The sequence below is a fragment of the Pyxicephalus adspersus genome, chromosome Z (assembly GCF_032062135.1).
Source record: "Pyxicephalus adspersus chromosome Z, UCB_Pads_2.0, whole genome shotgun sequence".
NCBI classification, from domain to species: Eukaryota; Metazoa; Chordata; class Amphibia; order Anura; family Pyxicephalidae; genus Pyxicephalus; species Pyxicephalus adspersus.
In genome coordinates this window covers 88,959,411-88,982,807 of record NC_092871.1, presented here as the reverse complement: position 1 = coordinate 88,982,807, position 23,397 = coordinate 88,959,411, and the positions used below count along the sequence as shown (strand labels likewise).

Below are 23,397 nucleotides of genomic sequence, written 5' to 3'. Positions count from 1 at the left end.
TTTCCTCTCCTTCCTTCTTTTCTCTTCTCTCTCTATCTTTCCTGTCTTCTCTCTCTCCCTCCATCTCTCTCTTTCATTTCATCCTTTCTCCCTCTCAGTCCTCACACCTTCCTTGCTCTCTCTTCTCTCCTCCCTTATCTCTCATTCTTTCTTTCCATCTCTCTCCCCAGGTTTTTAGGGTTATGATACACTGCGCACCCAGACATTTGCCAATGGGCTTTGGATCTGTTCCTGAAGCATTGCGTCATGAGAAGCAGAAAGTCACGACAACTATTTGGAAGCGCCTTGGCTGAGTAAACACACGTACTCTTCTCCAATAGCAGCCGGCCTTTCCTCAGAGCAAACATATCACCATCCCCTTGAGAATGAAATGCCCGCAGACACCTAGAAAAGAATTTGAAAAAGTACCACCAAGAAAGGAACACAAAAAAAGCAATAAAAGATGAAGTATTTTCCATGTCGCCTTCTGATTAAATGAAGAACTGTCTGGCTGTATATTATTCTGAAATGTAGAAATGCTAAGGCGTCTAATAGCTGGGCCAAAATAACATATTTATCAATGGCCAAATAGGACAGAAATCCACTCAGATATTACCTTGTAAAGGCAGCAGTAACTTTATTACCAAAATTTACATTGCTTGGGCTGTGGGAGGGGCCAATCAGCTCCACCTACTACCAGCGGCCTGCAGAAAACTACAGGAGGGGTGGAGACAAGACCAGTCACCCTGCACAAAGGGAGAGAGCAACAGTGACCGGTCTGTAGTATAGGGAGGAAAAATTTCATGGTAAATATTGCACATGCATTTTTCAATATCATATATATTTTTACCATAACTCAGGTTTAAATCTCATAAAGTGTATAAGCATTCAATAAAAAATGAAAATGCTGGGTCTTAAAAAAGGATGTCCTGCCTTTGTCTTATCTGTTAGTTTACTGCTGAATAAACCTCTTGATCCTGCCAGCTTCCTGTTTAAGGGTGACAACACTTTTTGCTGCCTCCTGGTTTGTCGCAGTGTTTCCAGGCCTCATACTGCCTCATATAGGCTCTGCCCAATTCTTCCTTCCTTGCAGTTATCTTTAGGTTTACCTGTAGCTCAAGGCTCTCTATGGGATGGGAGCAGCATCAAACATGTCCAAAGCCCTGCGCACCCCCCCCCCCCCCCCTACAGTTCCATTGGCCTGTATATAAAGAAAGAGACATTTCAACAGTGAATTCATGATGGTTTATTTAAATAATTACAACTTGTGGCACAGAGAATGTGAACGCCATGTGACAGCAGAAAATAAGCTGAACAGACACAAATCAGGCCCCGCACTGTCCTTATATAACATTCAGAGCACACATGTTGTATTCAGTATGAGCTTGTGAGCGAGCAACCTTCAAGAATTTATATTGGATGAGTTTATAACAATCACAGCAATCTGGAAATCGTTATCAATTCTATAAACTCTTATGAATCTATGTTCAGATCTATGGAAAACCTGAAAACAACTAGAACCTTTTTATACTTTGTTGCTGCATATCAATCAACTATGAGTATTGGACTTACAATTAATGCCAACTCAATGGGGTAGGAAACAAGATGCAAGTAGTGTAATTCCATTTCACTGATTCAGATCAATACTAAGCAACTGCAAAGTTGATTGTTTGTTTTTGTTTGTTTTGTTTTAAATTTAAATATCCAGAGGTTTATATTCATATTATGGCTAACAGTTTCTGGTCACGTGACCATCATACCCATATGAGCTTGGAGGACATCCCAACTCCAAAACCATGGCCGATATTATTGAGGTTCCCTTCCTATGGCCGGCTTGTACCACTCTCCACTCTTTTAGGAAGACTTTCTACAAGAGTTTGTGTTGTGTCTCTGGGAATTTGGCCTCCCGGTACTGATGTTGGATGAGAAGACCTGGCTCACCATTCCAATTCATCCCAAAGGTGTTCAGTAGGGTTGAGGTCAGGGCTCTGTGCAGGACATTCGAGTTCCTCCACACCAAACTGGTGACCCCATGTCTTTATGGAGGGGGCTTTGTACCCCGGGGTACAGTCATGGGGGAACAGAAAAGGGTCTTCACCAAACTGTGACCACAAGGCTGGAAGAGCGCAATTGTCTACAATGTCTTTGTATGATGTATTAAAGAACACCTTACCACTATACCTATAGGAGCTCCCTTTTCAAAGCCATGGAAATTATTTGGAATTGCCCACCATGATCATTAATGTGATTCCCATGGTGTTCTAAAAAATTTGAAAGATGTCTGTAGTAATTTGCCCCCATTTGTGAGGTCAGGTGCTGATTGGATGAGAAGACCTGGCTCACCATTCCAATTCATCGCAAAGGTGTTCAGTAGGGTTGAGGTCAGGGCTCTGTGCAGGACACTCGAGTTCCTCCACACCAAACTGGTGACCCCATGTCTTTATGGAGGGGGCTTTGTACCCGGGGTACAGTCATGGGGGAACAGAAAAGGGTCTTCACCAAACTGTGACCACAAGGCTGAAGGAGCCCAATTGTCTACAATGTCCTTGTTTGATGGAATATGAACAGATCCCTCGATTGGAGGCACCTCAATCATATCATTTGTAGTGTTGTCCACAGTTTGGCAATATCATGTATGCTGCTTTGGGTTTCATATTGTACGTGAGTAGAAGCATTAACTGGTCATCAGAGAATTGAAGTCCAATTATAAAGTTTATTTTTAGTCTGCCATAGAATTTACCAGGAAGATATTTCTATCATTCAGAACCAAATTTGGACTCCACTGGGAACAAGGAACATATGTAAGCACAGACGTGTACCAACAACAACTCGAAAAGTCTTCAGTTTTTATCAAGAAAATACAAAAATAAATACAATTTTGGCCAACTATTTTACAACTTACACAAACCTTCTCATCACCTGCAGAGCCACAACCACATAATTACAGATCCATCGGCTCTCTATCACTCCATACACAGGATATAAAGAACACCATGGTCTGATATATGCACAGGACTACACTACTCTCAAACAGTCCCGTGCCAAGGAACGTAGCGTTAGGAATGATTTGAACCCATTGAAGTCTTAAAGCTGAACTCCAGGCAAACAGGTAAATGCAATATAGATCTGGGAGCCGTTTTGCCTGCCAGAGGATTTGTATTTCAATCAGATCAAACATGGAATTTGCAAAGCTCTGCCAAGCCTGGAGCCTTTTTTTCCCTGCAGTTAGGTAATGCACACAGATCTTCCTCCACCCCCTGCTTATGATTGGACAATTATCATGGATATTGCTAACACCATAGACACACCCAGTTGGCTCCTTGTGCTGCCCTTCTCTTCCAATCTGAGCTCTGCTGTACATGGTATTGTGGGAAAATGATATGAGGAACTCAAACTAGCTTTTTTATAAACTACACCTAAACATACTTGAAGAGGGGTGTTTTTTTACCTGGAGTTCAGCTTTAAAAACGTTCACATATATGATGGCATTACAATAGGATCAGGATCATACAAATCATAAAACTAAAAAAACCTGACCCTATCTATTCTCAGATGCCCCATATTACCCTTCAATCTGACCTTCTCCAAGCAGAACCAATATCTATGTCTAAACATGCTTCATTCTCTCAGATCACATGCATGCTCCATTTTTAACATTCATTTTCCATTTTTTTTCATGCAAAGATTTTGATGGGTGAGATCACTGATGTTTAACCAGACCTCAATGATTCCAAAGATCTGGAAATCATTGAAAAATAATTGAAGTGGTTGAATCCTTTTTTGTAGAGGCGTCGGGGTGTGGTGCAGTTTTTGCAACTCTTCTTTTGGATGATCTGCCACTCGGACCACCACCATTGACTTAAAATCCCTGCATCAAATGCTCCCAAACTTCTGGTAACTAATGGTCCCATTGGGTACCCAGGAGCCATTAGCCACATGGTTGACAAATGCCCACCTGGACCTAGCCTTTTACTTTCCAACTGGTGTGCTCCTTTTGGTATTGTTTTTCCATCAATCCAGTCCTTAGATGGAACAAGCACAGCCAGGCAATATAATCCAAGTACAGACCTGACTTTTCTATTCTGCAGTAAAGCAGAACAGGTAGGTCACCTCCCTGCTCCGAGCATATGATTGGACAAGAAAGGAGCCATTTGCTTGCAGAACACTTATTTGGCCCCAGGTACTGCCCCTTCTTCGCCATGGTTCAAGTGATGAGGAGCAGCACTTGGAATTTCCAAAAGGAAGATATGGGCCTGGAATGAATTCCGTCTGCTCAGCTAACTATCTGACTATTGCGTTGAGCTTTGGAGTGTAATACAAGAAAAATATGCAATGCATGTGCCACTCGAGGAAGAAGAAATATTCACAAAGGAATTGCTTTGATCAATGGATACAGTTTTACCAGACTTTGCAGGCTCAAATTAGTAACAGTCTTCGCTTACAATTCTGCACAATTTTTTATGGATTATTAATATTTAACAGTGCTTGGCCTCTGGGAGGGGGTGGGGGGTTGTAACCCGGTCCTGTTCTGGGATGATCTACATTCTGAGCTGTCTCCACCTCCATCATGTCTCCTGTTAGAAGTGCTTGCTGGAAGACCAAGACGACTAGGGACGCGGCCTGTGTACTGTTCACATGGACCTAGTCTTTCTCCCTCAGCATGCACCTGCAGGTTTTTACAGTCCATGAAGGCACTAAAGCCAATGTTAATGCAGCATTGACCTTCTTCCAACCAACTTTTATCAACATACATGGTAACTGGTCCTGTTATGGTGACAATTCAAAATGCCAATGGTCATCTGGTCAAATAGGCTGAATCTTACCAATGGGGACACACAACAAAAATAAAAACCCAACAGGTATCCCAACGTTTCCAAGATTTCAACAAAAGGGTTTGCACTGATTTAAGCCTGCAAAGTCAATTAAAACTGCACTATAGCTTGAAGTAGTTACACACATTCACCCGGAATTGTTCTCCAGTGTTGATGATGGTATACCAGTCTTCCAATTGGCTCTATCAGCTCTAACCAGTGTCAGGAACATACCCCAGTGTTTGTAGTCCCATGGGCCATGTGGCCAATGTGGATATGTTACTAGACAATGATGTTGTGAAATGTGTCTGGCCTAAGAACATGGTTACATAGTTAGACTTGAAGAAAGACATAAGTCCATCAAGTTCAATAAACATATCCTAGATGGTGGGAAAAGTGAAAGAATAAGATCCTGTCCAAGATCTTCAGGGCTTGTGGTTTGATTATTACGTTTTTAGACCTTCACATATCCCATCTTGCTCTTGGACAATCAACATTGACCTCAATATATTTTATGATTACTTGATAAGATCATTGAGATGTTGGTGTGCCACTAAAGCAGCGTTTCTCATCAAGTTTCCTCCAGAGACTGCTGGGGGTTCCTTGAGAGAAAATTTCTGCCTCCCAGGTCAGTATAAGTGACCCCAATGATCTTTTTGCTGATCTCTAAGGGTGACATTCTTCCCAATGACAAGCAATGTAAGAGGAATTCATCCCACTGACCACCACACTAATATACTGTGATCTGTGGATATAATTATATAAGAGGTTCCTTGAAGATCTTAAATTTATTTCAAGGCTTCCATGTTAGAAAGGTCAAAAAGGCTATTCAAAATATTGGGGTTTGTTCCTGAGACTTATCAGAGCTGAGGAAGTCCCTTTGATGAATGATGGAACTTCAATACAACAGAACAAGTCTAACTGAATATAACTACCATCAGCTTTACAATGACCTATAAAAAATTAAAACCCCCACAAACATACAAAGACAGACTTTTAAAAATTAACTTACAAAGCCTTAAAAATTATACAAAAAAAACCTTTACACGAGCCGAAGCTTTGTACAACCAAACTCTTCACATCTTGAAATTTTTACAATATTTTCTTATCATCATTTTTTTCAATATCTTCCATCCTATACAATATATTTACGTCACTTCGATCTATACAAAAGACTCCGTACAATCAACCAGTCCTGCACTTATGCCTCTGGGTGGTCTTCTGTGCTCGGTAAGTTCTCAAATTTCTCCTGGACCTCATCATGTGTCGCATTGACATCATAGGAAGTTGGAGATTTAGGGTCACCATGCTTAAAATATTCCCTCACTGTCTTCTTGACGGAGGATGGTAAGATGACACGAATCGTCTGGCTAAAAGATGTGATAGACTTGGGGTGACTTTGGGCATGTTGTGGTTCTTTGGTAGATTGAGGTGCTTCGTGTTCCTCTTTGGATTCCTTGTCTATAAAGGCTGGAGATAAATCTCCATTATTTGTTACCACCTCACCCATAGAGCTACTTCTCACCACTCGCGTGAGCTGTGTTTGCCATTGGGGTTTATCTACTTCTGGATGTTGCTTTCTGGAAACTGAATGCAGAATCAATGGGGTATTTTGTCCATAGAACACAGTTTGGGGTATCTTGAGTTTTGTGGCTTGACAACCCTGACTGCCTGAATCCTCATCCAGGTTTTCATTGTTTAAATTATTTATGGGCATGATGTTAGGGGAGGCATAGAAAGCCACTTTCGCCTGTTGGAGCCTCTCATGATTGAAGGACTCTGCTTTTTTAATTTCAATTTGCTTTACAGAGAGCTCTTTATGAAGGCTCCCGTTTTCCGAAACCGATTCGTTTTTGACATGGCTAAATTTGAACTTTGGTTTCTGGAAATGGAAGACGCTGTCTTTGCTAGAGGAACCAAAAGGTTGTCTTGGTTCCTTGTCCAAACATTCCTTGTAAGTGCTACCTTGAACTACATTGTTTACTTTCTCAGGTTCTTTAGCATTATTGGATTCCCATTGCATCTCCCATGAGTCAATGTCACAAGAGCTAGTCCCAAATAGAGTAGACAGAGGTATGTGCCACTCTCTTAGTTTTTTCCTGGTGATTTCTGGGGAAATAGTGTGCAACCTGGCTGATGTTCCAAACATAAATGGTAAGGAGGTAACATCATTTGAATTGAACACCGGTGACTCTGGGCCGTAGGAGAAGGCGCTGTCCAGAGAACTTAGTGAAGAAGCAGAAAGGGAGGTGGCTGTTGAAGATAGGCTTGAAAAACTTGATCTTATAGAAGGGTTTATCAATGGGGGACTTTTCTCCTGTGTGGTTGTTCTTGTCTGAGTGGACCTCCAAAAACCACATTTTGTGTTCAAACTCGGAGCTAGATCTTCATTCAGCAGATTCTGACCCTCTAGGTGTAACTGCTTCATCTGATTTATATAATCCAAGTGATTGTGCATAATGGTGGCATCGCAGCTGGACTGACGTGCAACCGGTTCATGGTTCTGGACTGCGAGTCTAGAACTATGACATACGCTTGGTTCTGAAGAGCACCTGTCTCTAGCAGGACTAAGGCAGCACGCCGAATCCATGCAGGGTAACCGGTCAGTGTTATAACACTCCAAGATGTCCATCTTTGTTTTGTTCAGGTAGCAAGCTGAAATTTCACTGAACAGGTCCCAGTCCTCCCTTTCTTGTAGCAGTAAAGACTCCTCAAACAATCCATCTTCATCTTTTAGCAGGTTTGATTCTGACTTTTCTAAGTCAGAGGTTGCAAATTCAAGCTCATCAGAGGAGTCCTGCTGATGGATCATGTGTATGCCTGTAAAAGAGGACAAACATTAGGTTCTTTTTTTAAAAATGACAAAGAACTTTCTTTACTTGCTGAAAATTCTGAAAAGTGAAAATGAATATGGTCACACTATAAGGATTACTAAACTGCAATTCATTATTGTACATTTTAATTTTTTGGATACTCAACTGCCCCTATTCCTCAAATTCTTCACTTTATTAGATAACTATTGCTGAACTTGCCTCCCCCATTGTAGTTTTCATACACCAGTACAGACTACTATATTTTCTCCTGTGGCTGAAGCAACCACAATGTGGGTAAGGGGATGAAAAAGAAATGGACAACTACACAGCTGAATATTACAGAAGAACTGTGGCCAGTTTGTGGACTTTTATCAATTTACATTAATTTACAAGAAGCCCTTCCTAACCTCTCTAGTTGTAGTCACTGCGGAGTAATTCATCTTCAAATGTCTAAGAATGAATACTATTGCTTTTGTTTTCCATTGCTAATTTACTCTCAGGTTTAATCTGCGAGGTGTATTCCAGTTTCACCAGCACAAAAGGAGTTCAATATCCTGAAGTAGCCTGGGTAGAAAAGCCAGCATTTGTAGAGCAGAACCTTTGTTGGGATGCACTGTTCTCCCTTTAGAGGCCCAACTACAGAGTCAGAGCTATAGGTGTGCAAAGGTTAGTTCTTTTCTACACATTTTTGCCATCAAATTCACAACTTGTAGATATCATATCCATTCCACTTTGTTTCAGTGTTCATATTTCTCATATGCTAAGCATTCATTTACCTGGCAGGTCATCAGTACTTCCTGACTCCTGCTGTCTGTGCTTGCTGAACAGAAAGGAAGCGTCCTGTTCAAAGATGAGCGAGTAATTCTCTATAAGGAATTGTACCAGTCCTGCCACCTGTGCAAAAAACAAAACACCAGCTGAAGACAGTTTGATATATTTTGTATCCTAACAAAATAAAAATTCATAATATTATTGATACATATTTGATACTATTTCATGTTTCTCCTTGCCTATAACAACAGCAGCAGGAAGGGACAGAGACATAACCAGAGCTCCAGCACAGAGAAGTGTTACATTGTAATTCTGTACAGATCTGGAAGAAGTAAGTACCCCCCCCCAAAAAAAAAATGCCCCAAGGTTCCATTAATGCACACAGCTCTTCTATTTGGTAATACTTCAGTTTAGCTTTATGGAAATCTTTTTGTATTAGTATACATATTTTCCATTTATTAGTTATATTTATCTTCCTTTCAGTATTTTGGAATTACCTTGATAAATAAATCATGTATCCGTAAGTCAGAATGTCTGGATATTGAGGATATCCTTGAAAAGTGAACAAAGCATCCTTGTGAGCCAAAAATACACATTAATATGAAAGTGGACACCGGCCAGGAACCCTCCACTTGGTGTGAACTGACTTCCTGGTACTGCAATGATTTCTATACTTAGGATGTTTGGAATGTACGATAGTCAGTGTACAAAATAAGTGCTTGGTGGCTCCTGGCCCAATGTACTAGTCAGAAAATAATTGATATACGTACATGGTGTGCTAAAAAGAAAAAACACAGACATTGTATTATATTACAATATACTCAAAGATGACAAACTGCTGTGAGAAGAGACTTATATAAGGACAACTAGGGATGGAATGAATGGGCGCTGGGCAATAAAGAAGTATGGGCCCCAAATGCACAGTATCACAGCTGCCTGCACCCCTTTCATTTTATCATTAGGGATTCTGGAAATACTAGGAGTAATTGCCCCTGAAATTTGACAACAAAAGTTAAAAATTGTAAAAGGAATTTTAACTCTTTAAGTTAGGTCAACCTCAATTAATTTTCCTGCAATGATTTGCTGTGAGCCTAGACTATGACCCCATGAGTTATTTATTAAAGGTTTAGAGCTCAACCCCCAGATTAATACATTTTTCTAAATACAAGAGCCATGTATATTTCTTTGGAATCATGGGGTGTCTTGTGTATTTCTTCTGGATCTGTGTAAATTTTGACCGGTCACTGCTGCTCTTTTTTCTTGTGCAGGGTAACTGGTCTCATACCCGTCCCTTTGGTGTTTCCTAAAGGGTGCCTCCTGCAGCTCAGGCTATGTACAGCGCAGTGGTGTCTGGTGGTGATTTATATCCTCTGTGGCTAGGAATACGATAGATTAAATTGAGTTTTGTGCCCAAAGTTTAACTATGGGGAAAAGAAATTACGTAGATGTTGCAGTATGTGGGAGTTTGCTGGTAGCACAGCAGGAGCTGTACTATCTGAAAGTGTTGAAACTTACAGTGATGAGCAGCCATGCGTTACACACAATGGGAGGTAACACTAAGTGGTCTTTTTATAAAGCAGTGAATCTGAAATTCCCCAGTAGAGAGTCAATCACTGCCACTGAAAATACATGCAAGATTCTTCACCAGAGAATTGTTTGTTATTTACAATTGCTGCCTGTGACCAAGCATGGGATGTAGATAGGAATTTACCTTTTTGGTTGATTTACTCTCCTCCTCTGGGTCACCCCCTGTTGGCAGCCATAGCATATTGGGAGCAATGCAGAGGGCAAGATTCAAAGCTGTCATTTGGTTTTCCTCCGAATTCTTCTCGATGTGATGCAGAACAGCAAACAAATGCTGCAGCAAATTGAAGTTGGCTTCAGGGAGCTGATCCAACAAGCTGAAGAAGAAGAAGCAATGTGTCCATGAATTCTCAATGACAAACATACATACAGAATTTATCATGATGTGTACTAATTAGTCTTCAACAGGCTTCTGACTTACAGGACATAGGTCAGAAGAAAACAATTTAGGTATCACAGTATCAGAGTGTATCTATACTCAAAAACAAAAATTTGATATATTGATGGTTTTACAACTCTTACTGACAATAATTTATGGAGAAGCAGTGTTGTGACTCTAGGACAGGAAGTATGTTAAAGTTAGAGAACACTTTCCATCCTAATATCTTGATATATAAAATAGTTACATTTCCATTAACTTTATCCCCTTCTAATTTAATATTTGTTGATGTTTCCTTACTGACAGTAATGGGTCTTGACTCACTGATCATGGGTCACTGATCATGTTACCATCTATTTCATGGAACTATGAAATCCAAAGTAATTCAAAGCTAAAAAAAAACCCCATAAAGTTCCATTCTGTTTAAGAACTGACCTTTTAATGACTTTTATCCTGTTTTCAGGTGGTTCAATTTCTGTGGCTTCCATCCATAGCCCATACATGTCTGAGGATAGAATACTGTCAGGAATATTGCGGAGAAAATCCTAAATCAAATACATATATATACAGTGGGAGGGTCAGCGTTTTGTAGGAATGGATGATGAAGAATACAAGGAAGACAACAGAACAGGCAAATATATTCTAAAGATTCATGCTACAGGCTCAATTCACAAAGCTAGTACACCAGGATCGGGATCTGACTTTCCAAAAACACTACAGACCAATGGGATATGAGAATTGCAGCCCCATTCTTTAGTTGTAATTTTGTGAATTGGGCCTACATGTCACAAGAAACACCAACACCATGCCCATGTTTAATGGAGCTGGCTTTGTGCACATGGTGAACACTCATCAACACTCACCACCAATTATGGTTCCTCCATCACATTGGTCAGATATGCCCTAATGAAGTCACTTCGGTGTAATTCATACCTAAAAATACTATAGAAACGCTTTCATGTCAGAAGCTCAGTTCATCCTGTTCCTATTCCTAGCAATTACTTGGCAGCTCAGCTCACCTTGCTCTTAGCTTCCCCTGCTTCACATTTCCAGCAATTACTCAGCAGATCAGCTCCCTCTGCTCCCTATTCCTGGCAATTATTCAGCAGCTCAGCTCACCCTGCTCTTCATTCCCACAATTACTAATAAGCTCAACTCGCTTGGCTCACTCTGCTCCCCATTCCCAGAAGTTACTCAGCAGCTCAGCTCACCCTGCTCTTCATTCCCACAATTACCAATCAGCTCAGCTCACTCTGCTCACTCTGCTCCCCATTCTCAGCAATTACTCAGCTGCTTGGCTCACCCTGCTCCCATGGCCCAACAATGAGTTGGCCCCCAATCACCCTCCTAATCTGCAATTCTTTAGAGCTCATTTGTTAAGAATATCTAAATGATAAAAATCTAAGCCACAGTTCTATATTAGGGACAACATCCTACTCTTTAAAACAATGAATATTCTTGTAAAACATCTACGTGACTTATATTTAAGACTTCATTATGTACCGTGATTACTGCAGCAGCCACAAACACCGATTCTCCATCCATCTGGACATCGTCCCCAGATAGCAACTTCTCCTTGAGCTCCTTGCATGTTTTGGCATTGGCTGAGCGCCTGAAAATACCCCGCGTGTTCGGCCCTTCTTCATATAACAGCAGAAGCATATCCTAGAATTGTTTAGCAACATGATATAATGAGCAAAATCAGCCTGCAGGAGAATTACGCATTTTACTGTGTTCTGATAAAAGTAATCTGGTCTCAGATGTCTGGTCCCTACACGTCATTATTAGAAGCAGTCCACATTCTAGTTACCAATGGGTTTACGGTGAAGGTTCAAGTTTCTAGACTATCTAGTTCTACCACCTCTTAGAAATTAGCAAAAGAGTCTTGTTCAGTTAGGAAAGGACGTTCTTTAAAGTTCCTGATCTCAGTGTTCGAGTGAATTCACATCGATGGGAGAGGAATCTTCTACTTAAAGTATTGAATTCACTAATTCACTCAGAAGACTGAAACCTTTAAACTTGGTCCACCCAAACCCAAAGTCCAACTCAAACGCACAGCAGGACTGAACCTCCTTGCCACATAAACACAATATTTTGGCTTTTAGTCTCCAGTCTCCTCAGTATGGAAGACTTTTAGGTGGTCACAGCCAACATTAGAGAGTCTCATGCTTACCATGATGGGCTTGGGTAGATTCCCTTTGGGGCATACTGATGACAGGGATTGACCAAAGAGCTTGCGTGGTGTGAGAGGTGATTGGGAAGAAGCCCTGCTTAGTGTGGTGCTGCCACTACGACGTAAAGCCCAGTCTATCAGTGACTTTTTTCTTCTGTTTTGCTTTTGTGCAGACTCTGAAAAAAAATTGAAATAAACTAATTAAATATTTCCTGGAAATGTCTCCTGGTCATGCTTAAGGCATAGAGCCGACTACATCTGAGCAATCAGACCTGACCAGCAATAGGTAGGGTACATGAGTTTAAGTCTTCCTCTTCACCCATGTGATATAAAGGAAGAATATCCATGTCTATTATTATTATTATTATTATTATTATTAAACAGGATTTATATAGCGCCAACATATTACGCAGCGCTGTACATTAAATAGTATGTCTATACTACACATTACTTCCCTTCAAGTGTGCCCACTACTGAAGACTTTACACATCCCACTATTGCACCTCTTCCATTAATGTCTGCCGTGCCTTTTCTGTCAGATTCTCAACTGACCAAGTTTTCTGACAATCCCCTCACCATCGCCATTGGCCTGAATCCTTTTCAGGTAAGAATTCCTCCACACTAAGTTCTGTGATATCCTTCTCAATTCTGTCCACTGTCTCCAGTAGCAACCTACCACATTACATTCCCTAGCAGGCATATCATCCACTTTTCATTACATTATTTATCATCCTGATACAGCCACCTTGTCCACCCTCCATACTACATGTTCTGGTAGCAATCCCTCCATGCTCCATACTCAGCTACAGTCTCTTGTAACCACCTCCTGCACCATATGGACTATGTTCTGTGGTAGCCACCTTCTCCACTATCCACACTACACTTTCTGATATCCCTCTCCAACACCCCCTACTAAATTCCCTGAGAGCCTGCACTGGTAATTCACCAATTATAGTCACCTCCCCCACCGTCCACAATATACTTTTTGGTGGCCACCTCTTCCATTCCCACACTACATTCTCTGGTAGCCACTTTCTCCATATAACTTAGTCTGGTGGCCACTTTCACCCTCCACACTACATGTTCTGGCAGCAATCCCTCCATCCCCCACCCTAAACACTACATCCTCTGGTAGCCACTTTCTTCATACTTCTTTTTCTGGTGGCTACTTCCACCCTCCACAATACATTATCTGGTAGCTGCCTTCTCCATACTAGTTTTCCTCGTGTCCACTTCCACCCTCCACACTACATGTTCTGGTTGCAATCCCTCCATCCTCCACTATACATACTATATCCTCTGTTAGCCACCTTCTTCATATTACTTTTTTTGGTGGCTACTTCCACCCTCCACGCTACATTCTCTGGTAGCCACCTTCTTCATACTACGTTTTCTCATGTCCACTTCCACTCTCCACACATGTTCTGGTAGCATCCATTCCATCCTCCACACCCCACCACATTCTCTGGTAGCCACCTCCAACACCCTACATTTTCTGGTAGCTACCTCCTCCACTCTACATACTACATCATCTGTTAGCCACCTCCATCCTTCGGCACTACATTCTTTGGCAGCACCTTCTTCACACCCCATTTTCTGGTAGCCAACCTCCTCCACCTTCCAAACCATGTTCTCTGACCACAACTCCTTCTCAAAACATAAATCATATACTTTAGCAGCACCACACTACATCCTCTGTCATCCATCTCATCCATATTACATCCTCTAGCAGCCATCATCTTCACACTATGTTCCCTGGTAGTCACCTCCTCCAGTCTATGCACTACATCCTCTGGTAGCCACCTTCTCCATAATAATTTTTCTGATGGCCACTTCCACCCTAAATTTTCTGGTAGCCACCTCCTCCACCCTTTGCACTACATTCACTGGCAGCCACGTCCTCCATACTTTTTTCTTTGGTAGCCACATCCTCCACCTTCTAAACTCTGTTCTCTGGCCTCCAACTTTTCCCCAGCACATAAAATATATTCTCTAATGAGATATTAGTAATTGGTTTAAAATATACTTTAAAAGCTAGTATTGAAGGTACAAATAATACCTACCCCTTCTTACATCCATGGGGCCCTGGGGCCTAAGCTTAATGATGAACTGACACTGCTGTTCATGCGGGAACTGTTCATGAATGCTGTCTGCACTATGTTCTAAAGAAATGTTATTGTTGAGTCCTCTGGCCATAACCATGGATTCCCGGAAAGAGTTCATTGCGATACTGTAAGGATACTCATGGCCTGAAAAGACACAAGGTAATGTAAGCACAGCAATAACCATAGAGAAAGAAAGTAAGACTTGTGATATAACAGACAAAGATTCAGGGCTGACTTTACAACTGTCCAAGAGAGCACAGTTTTATTGAAGGGAACACTAGAATTCAGATTTAAAGAAATTGGACACAAATGAGAAATACATGTTTAAAAATCCAGATTAGGTGAGTGGATAGTCAGAATAAAATATCACTTTATAACTAATGGTATTCATAGTAGACATACATGTGGTGACCATGCCCCCTTATCAGGCATTCAGTGAAGATCTTACCCAAAAGAGGATATGGAGCCTCATCCTTTCCAGATGTCACCCACAGATGGTAGTCACTGTGTCTGCCCTGCACAGAAAAACAAAATTCAAACATATTGCACTGGGACAAAGCATATTTGTTTCCTGAACAAATACAATATATGGCCAAATGCATGTAGACATCCACCAAATGATGGAATTCAGATGTTTCCAGTGAATGGTACATCATACAAAGACATTGTAGACAATTGTGCTCTTCCATCCTTTCTATTCCCCCATGACTGTGCCCCGGGGTACAAAGCCCCCTCCATAAAGACATGGGGTCACCAGTTTGGTGTGGAGGAATTAGAGTGTCCTGCACAGACCCCTAACCTCATCCCAACTGAACACCTTTGGGATGAATTAGAATGGTGAGCCAGGTCTTCTCATCCAACATCAATCCCTGACATCACAAATGGGCCAAATTCCCACAAACCCTTATAAACCTTATGGAGATTTACCAGAACAGTTGAAGTTGTTGGCAAATTAAAGTGGGGAGGTAGGGGTGCAAAGGTTGATATCTCCATAGTAATGGTGACTGTTTATGAATGGGACGTCCATCAAGTTCATATATGGGTGTGTTGATCCACAAAGTACATTACTAATTAGCCACATAAGAAAGTGGATCATGCTAATGCATTACAAAGCGTAAAACTGGAAACATTCTGCAAAATGAGCAGAGCAAACCAACTATCATAGCTAAATTGAAAAATCAAGCATGCAACTATATAGTTACAGCCAATATATTATGTTCACTTACGGGAATTTCAAGCTGTTGAGACACCACTTTAATCACTTTTTCAGCAGTGTCCATGTTGGATACGTTGATTTTGGTACTCTGCAAAGACAAATTGTAGCAACACAATATGAATATACAAATTTATACACATTTGTATCCTTACTAAACATCCTTTCCTCAACCAAATGCATAAAAACAGCATATATACTGACCCTGCCACTGTTACAGGTGCTTCCCTCTGACATCTATCTCATAACCACATCCTGTAATTATGTGGAGTTCAGTGGAAGGAACTACTGGGTGTAGCAGGGGCCATACAAGATCAGTATTCCTAGAAATGTTGGTTTCACAGTAGACTATTAGTGATGATTTCACATCATTAGATTGGTCTTTGGTGGCATAGGCAGACAGATTGGCAAGCATTTACTCTTTTTTTTTTACACTACCAGGTGGAACCATAGTGGAGGAGTCAGGCTAAGGATAAGGCTCATTAAAGTAGAGGTAGGAGACATGGGCCAGCAGAGATGTAAGTTCTAAGAGAAATGCATTACAAACACACTTTTATCACCTTAAGGGACCCAAGCAGTTCTTCCTTACAACTTACCTCCCAAGTGGCCCATGTCTGCTATCTCTGCCGTAAAAAGACTCATTCTTAGCTTGACCCCACAACTATGGTTCAACCCTTGGGTCCACCGTCACCTCACTGTGGTGACATAGGGGACAGAGAATGGAACCACGTTGGGTGGTGCAGAATTCTTGCAATTTTCAAATGGTGAAGTATTAGAGGCTGCAATACTGGAAATGGGGGAAGATAGGAGACATGAGCCACCAGCAAGTTTAGTATAAGATTTCTTTGCCTTAGGCCAACAACAACGTCACCTTGACATTTTCTTTGTAAATGATTCATATATTAGTAAAAAATAAAAATGCAATTAAACATAAATTGACCATATGTGATCAGACCATAATATATACTGCATATAAACCTGCCATCTGTATATGTACGGTTTAACATTTTATCTATTCTCCCCAAAAATGCTATGACAGTTGAGTCTTGGGAATATGAGTCTTCTTCATAATTCTATTTTTGTTCCACTTAAAATCTCAAAATTATTTTCATGAGTCTTCACCTCTCATCCATAAATAGCAAATACCATAACTATGGAAACAACCAGAAATTATAGTGGGAACTGGAGTCATCTCAAAAAATATGAAATCAGATCATGTGATCCTGTAAATGAAAAAATAAATGAGAGAGAAGAGTTATACTCACAGACATGTATTCATCTGTATCCAGATATATAACACTAATGGTAATTTTTCCAGGGAATTCATTTTTCTTTACTTCTGCAATATGCCTGAAAAAGATAAAAAAAAATATGAAAATTCCAAATTCATTTGTTGAGTTGTCTGCCTTCCACAGAGGGATCTCATTTTCCCACAACAGAGCAAAGGTCCTTCCTCTTCCTGCTTACTAGCGAGGAAAGCGCTTCACTAATATCACCCTAAAGAGCAGCTACAGAAACCCTGCAACACATGCCACGACCAAAACTTTATTAATACATAATATACCAACAAATTAAGGATGGAAGACAGATCAGCAAAAAGAGGTCCATTGAATTGCCTCCATCCTCCTGCTGGTGACTCTCTAGTGATGGTGACCCCACTGCTGGTGACCCCTCTAGTGATGGTGACCCCAAAATTCTATCTATATAGAGGAATCAGGACCTCCTTCCTCCTGCTGGTGACCCCTCTAGTGATACACAACAAAATTCTTTCTATATAGCCAGATCAACATTGTCTTACTCATTTCAGCCCCAGTATTGCACTCACAGTATTAATATTCCCTGTATTTTCTGTGCTTTACCAATCTTCCAACAACCATAAATCTTGGTAAATATTTCAAACAACTCTAGAAATATCAACCTATTATACAACTTTATGCCATCAACATGCAGACATACCTTACTACCAAACCAAGCTTCCATTTGACAACTGTTAGTAATAAATGCTAAACTTCAAATGTGGACACAATAGGGTTAAGAACATTTCTTTTAAAAAAAAGAGATCTTACCAGCTTAATGTGGAGAGCCACTTCTCCTTTGTGTCTGAGGAACTACAAGAAAAAAAAACAATGCAGACAGAAATGAAGTGACTACCACACATCCCAGTTCCTTCCTCCTACCCCCAACATAAGCACACGGCCCTTCCTGATTCTATTTTAACATTTGAAACAATGTCCAGCCTGGATTTCCTTCTACTGATGTCAAGATTTTGTAACTTGCCAAGTCTTCATTTTGTTTGTATCTTCATTGACTTGAACATTTTGTTTTGGGTCCCAGGGGCACACATATGGTGGCTGTACCTATTCATATTACTTATTTGAACATATTTCTATGTCTAGTAAGTAAGTCACCTAAGTACATGTATGAAAACGAAAAACGAAAATGAGCTAATCATTACAGGCACCATATGCTTGCAAGTTTGTGCATAGCTGATCATCAAACCTAGGTGAGCCCATTGGACATCTCATTTTATAACCAAGGTCATTATATGGAGTTGCCCCCTTTTTCTTATAAAAAATTGACAGATGTTCAACTCACTTGAGATGTTCAACTCACATGAAACATTTCTAATATTGCAAAGATATTGTAGACTGTGGTGATCAACCAGCCTTGTGGTCACAGTTTGGTGAAGACCCTTTTCTATTCCTCCATGACTGTACCCCGGGGTACAAAGCCCCCTCATAAAGACATGGGGTCACCAGTTTGGTGTGGAGGAACTCGAGTGTCCTGCACAGAGCCCTGACCTCAACCCTACTGAACAGGTTTGGGATGAATTGGAATGGTGAGCCAAGTCTTCTCACCCATCATCAAGACATGACCTCACAAATGGTAAATTCCCACAGACACCCTCCAAAATCTTGTGGAAACCTTTCCCAGAGCGGTGAAGGCTAGTATAGCCATAAGTGGATGCAAGCCATATTAATGGCCATTCAGGTGTGGGTTGACTCTATGGTAATGACCATGGTTTTTAAATTCTATATTCAACAAGCCTTTAAATTGATGTGATGATAATTGAGTGAATTGACTGGTGATGGTTGATTGAGATTGATGATTGATTGATTGAGACGTTTTATAGAAATCTTAACCTTCTGGTAAAATTTTACTATTTGGAGTCAATGAGAAAGGCTAAATCAAGGTCTCTAAGGGTGCAATAGACTTTTCATGGTTCATGCAGTTACAGGACATTCATTTACCCTGGTCCTGTCCTTGTTTTAAAAATAATCAGGAGCTCTTGTCAGCTGAGAACATGATGTTAACCCTAACCTCAATCCTAACCTCTTGTTTATCATCAACATCATGTGAATTCATAATCTTTTGTTTGGTGGCCCTGAAAGGTGCAGAGAACGTTACTAACATAATGAGTTCATTATTATTTTCTGAAGCATTCTTCTGTGAGCCCAGGCTGGGTTGGAGATATCTGGGCACACAGGAAGTAAATAGGCGATGCTGAGCATCATATTAGACCAAAGACGCGATAATTGTGAGTCTCGTGGTGGCCACACTAGAGATAATATGAATATTGCAGCAAAACCTTATTTATTTTGACATACAAACTGCATTACCTAAATGTAACAATGTAGTTTGTGGTGGGCCACCCAATACCAAAGGAATCGTCAAGAGAATGCCTTCTTTCTGAAACATCCCAAAGGTTGGTGGAGATCCACATCTCACTCAGTCGAATTTTCTTCTTTAGCTTCATGCTGGAAGAAGACCTTATAGGAAGACAAGATGTGTCTGTTAATAGTGTTGTCACTATTAGGAAACTATCCCTGAGAAATGCTGTGCATCCATCCATGGAGTGTATGTGGATTGCTCAAAAGGAAGTCTGCTTAGGTTGGGGATGGGTACTTACTTCGACTTAGCAATGATGAGGGTGTCAGTGAATAGGAACAGGTACCTCTCTTGTGTGTGCCACCCACTCGATAGCTGGACCCTTTCTTTCAGTATGAACATGTTGTTAGGGCTACAGAAGGATCCTAGGAGAAGACCACTGCCACAGTTTGAAGGAAGAAGAGTGACTTCCCTATGAAAAAAACACATATTGTAGCATTCACTGCAATAGCCATTTGCATACAATGGGAAAATAAATCTGGATCAATTGTGGAGCCTAACCCTACTTCCTACCAGAACTTTTGGTTCAAGTTTTGGTTGGCTGATTTTTGTTTTTTATTAAACAATCCAGGGTAAATTTTTTTTGCTTTTCTGAAAAAGAATTAAGACGCAGCATACAAGTGTGGTTAGGGTTATGGCTTCCATTATGTTAGGGCATGTAAAAGAAGACAACTTAATGTCACACATAGCAGATTTGAAGCCACAATTCCTTTTGCTACAGGTTTTAATAAAGGAATCCTTGTCATGTCCTGCTCTGCACATAAAATTTGTAGCTTTAAGATTTCTGATTACAAAATTAATTCAGGGTTGGTATAACTGATATAGTAGGACTTTTAAGTCCAAATCAACATTTTTTCACCAAGTATTAAAAAAAAAAAAATTAAAAGAACTTTATTGCAAATTACACTTTAAAAAGTACAGCAGAGATGAATTAAAAGCTTTGAATGGCACGAATGTAGATCTTGTGGAAAATCTCAACTGTGAGGAATTCCAAACACAACATGTTTCACGGAATCAAAGTCCGCTTCCTCAGGAGCAAGAGATCTACAATTCCAGCAACAGTTCATATTGTAGTATTCAATTATTGTGAAGACATATATCAAATGTATCATGAGAGAAAGATCTTAGCTGGCTACTGGCACTAGATATATATATATGTAAGTCTCAAACTGTTGATCTGTATATATGTTTATAGTTATGTGTGCAATATCCATTTATCTTTAAATGTATGCACTATGATAAATTTGATAAATGTCTCCACAATAATTGGACTTTTATAATAATTTTTTTTTGGCCTTAAAAGTCTTAATATATCACTTATACCATATACTATATCGGTTATTTTGTAATCTTAAATCTGGGATGTGGCTAAGTTAAATATATACTCTGGAGGGTCTGATTACTTTGGTTCATTCTTTTCATTTAGGCTAGGTTCAGATAATGGATAGGGTTGTGGTATAGTTAACATGTCCCCATAGGCTTGGCTGGGATGCTACATATAGTGTCCACACCTGCTCATGGAGAATGAATGGGGTGGTGGTTTAGTACAGACCATTGAAAAATGATGAAATGCTGATTCATTAGAACCCATTGCAGAGATTGGGACGGCCAAGCAGTCGGCAAAGTGTCGACCATCAGGTGCTGCCCAGACATTCTGTCCCCACCACTCGTATGAACTTCATGGTTCTTCCACAAAGATTATTTGTTGACCAGATGAATGGAGAGTCTTACAATCTCTCAAGAACATCTTGGTGTAAGTCCTAAAACTTTCCACTGAAAAAATAAACATCTCCACAACCAAACACTGATATTTGGAAAAAGAGATTTGAATTCAGAACAAAAGGTTAAAGGCGTCGATATCAAAGAATTCTCCGGAAAAAGGTGAGCTCAGGAAAGAGTCACCAAACTGGTACAGGAACACAACAACAAGAACAGACAGTCTTGATTTCTTGCTGTTGGACACACTGGGGAAATTGGCACATTTATTATGGGGCTTCTGTTCTAAAATCAGAATTGGCAATAAGACAAAATGTATAAATTCTAAAGTGAACACAGAATTCCAACAGGAAAACCAACAGGATGCCTGAAGCATTGCATTCTCCAGAGTATGACTATAAAACAACAGGAAAATAACAGGCCGCCATGAAACTAAATGTAATCTCATCTTTGGGTTCGCCTATCTGACCTTGCGCTGTCCTTGGTCATGCCTTGGCTTCCAAGCTATGAGAGGACATGCCTCGGCCGCTTTGGAGCTCGTGACACACACTGAAAATAGCACTTCTTTACTTTGAAGGAAAAGATATAACTCCATGGGACAGTTTTTGTGTATTCTTGTAAGGTTTGTAGGTTTGCAAAAGGTCACAGAAAGAACAAAAAGTTTCTCACTTTGCCAAATCAGAACATTTTGGCAAAATTTCACACAAACTTATTGGAGTCAACCAGGGAAGCAACATAAGTATAATTTACAATAATGTTTTCATATTTGATTCCTATTTCCATGGTAAATTGATCATTTAAAGTGTTGACAAAGCTGCTCCTCCATAGCTACTGTACAGAAAATTGTAAGAATATTTGGCAAGATAACTGAGTGACCAGGCTTTCTGTCAATGTTAAGCTTATAAAGAAACCAAAAACAAATGAAAAAAAACGAAATGAAATGAAAACAAAGACACAAAGCTGACATTCTTTTCACTGGTATGTCCTTTCATAGCTTGGAAGGCAAGACATTACCAATTTGTCAACCCCTCCATGGTGTTTAAAGTGGAGTTGACTATTGGCCAGCAAGGCAAGAGGGATCATTTTCTCTAGTTAAAGACCTCAAAGACCAAAGACCTCAAGTTATCAAAGACCTCAAGTTATTTCAAGGGTTCCCCCATTGTAAAAAAGTCAAGAAAGGCCAATCTAGAGGCAATGGTATGCCCTCAGAAATAAATCAGAATGCCACATTTGGTTAAGAGGACAAGACACAATGGGAAGATCAGGCAGAGGATATTTACTCTGAAGGGTCACATAGTCCCTAGAGTTATTACTTTCTTACTGGATGTAAGGTTCTTAAAAATTTAATAACTCGTGTACAGGAACTTGAGTGTCCTGACTTCCACCCTACTCAACACCTTTGGGATGAATTAGAATAGTGAGGTCTTCCAACATCAGTACCTGACCTCACAAATGGGGGAAAACCCCCACTGACACCTTCCAAAATCTGGTGGGAAGCTCTCTCAGAAAAATGGAGGATGTTATGGCCACAAAAGGTGTGACCACTTGGACCATTTGGTCTCCCAGTTGTGCTCTGCCATCCCATGGACTTCCGATGGAGACTGCAAGTGGCAGTCAACACACAATTGGTTTTGATATAGCTTCTCAAATCTAAATATCATTCAGCCTAGGGTTCATATGTATTTAAAGATTGCTTTATTGTGCTCATTTTTACTTATTCTTAATTTTATTATTATTATTATTATTACTATTATTATTAATATTAATATTAATAATAATAAAAATAAACAGGGTTTATATAACATCGACATATTATGCAGCACTGTACAATAAATAGGGGTTGCAAATGACAGAAAGTGACACAGGAGGAGGAGAGGACCCTGCCCTGAAGAGCTTACAATCTAGGAGGTGGGGGAAGTATCACACAATAGGAGGGGGATATGGAATGGTGGGGAGTAGTGAGGGTTTAGGAGACAGAAGAAGACGGGTAGGTGGAGTTAAAGCGTTGGGTTTTGAGTTCTCTTTTAAATGAGCAGAAAGTAGGAGCAAGCCGAATAGGACGAGGAAGACCATTCCAGAGAGTTGGGGCAGCTCTAGAAAAGCCTTGGAGCCGTGCCTATGAGGTGGTTATAAGTGAGGAAGTCATTAGTAGGTCATTGGAGTAGCAAAGAGAGGGGCTAGGGG

General features: G+C 40.4%; 1 protein-coding gene across 3 annotated transcripts in view; it reads right to left on the bottom strand.

The window, feature by feature from the left end:
* Window positions 1-1,201: 1,201 nt before the first annotated feature.
* The window catches only part of LOC140344477 (uncharacterized), a 41,328-nt gene continuing 19,132 nt past the window's right edge, over window positions 1,202-23,397 (bottom strand). For all 3 annotated transcript variants that reach the window (XM_072431622.1, XM_072431624.1, XM_072431623.1), the window contains exons 3-15: window positions 19,739-19,909; window positions 19,449-19,598; window positions 17,895-17,936; window positions 17,094-17,178; window positions 15,842-15,919; window positions 15,064-15,130; window positions 14,574-14,759; window positions 12,511-12,686; window positions 11,841-12,002; window positions 10,773-10,882; window positions 10,086-10,275; window positions 8,380-8,497; window positions 1,202-7,610 (exon numbers count right to left, since the gene is read on the bottom strand). In XM_072431622.1, the coding sequence (XP_072287723.1) occupies window positions 5,992-7,610; window positions 8,380-8,497; window positions 10,086-10,275; window positions 10,773-10,882; window positions 11,841-12,002; window positions 12,511-12,686; window positions 14,574-14,759; window positions 15,064-15,130; window positions 15,842-15,919; window positions 17,094-17,178; window positions 17,895-17,936; window positions 19,449-19,598; window positions 19,739-19,909 (3,154 nt within the window). In that variant the 3' untranslated portion in view covers window positions 1,202-5,991. The remainder of the gene's footprint in view (window positions 7,611-8,379; window positions 8,498-10,085; window positions 10,276-10,772; window positions 10,883-11,840; window positions 12,003-12,510; window positions 12,687-14,573; window positions 14,760-15,063; window positions 15,131-15,841; window positions 15,920-17,093; window positions 17,179-17,894; window positions 17,937-19,448; window positions 19,599-19,738; window positions 19,910-23,397) is intronic.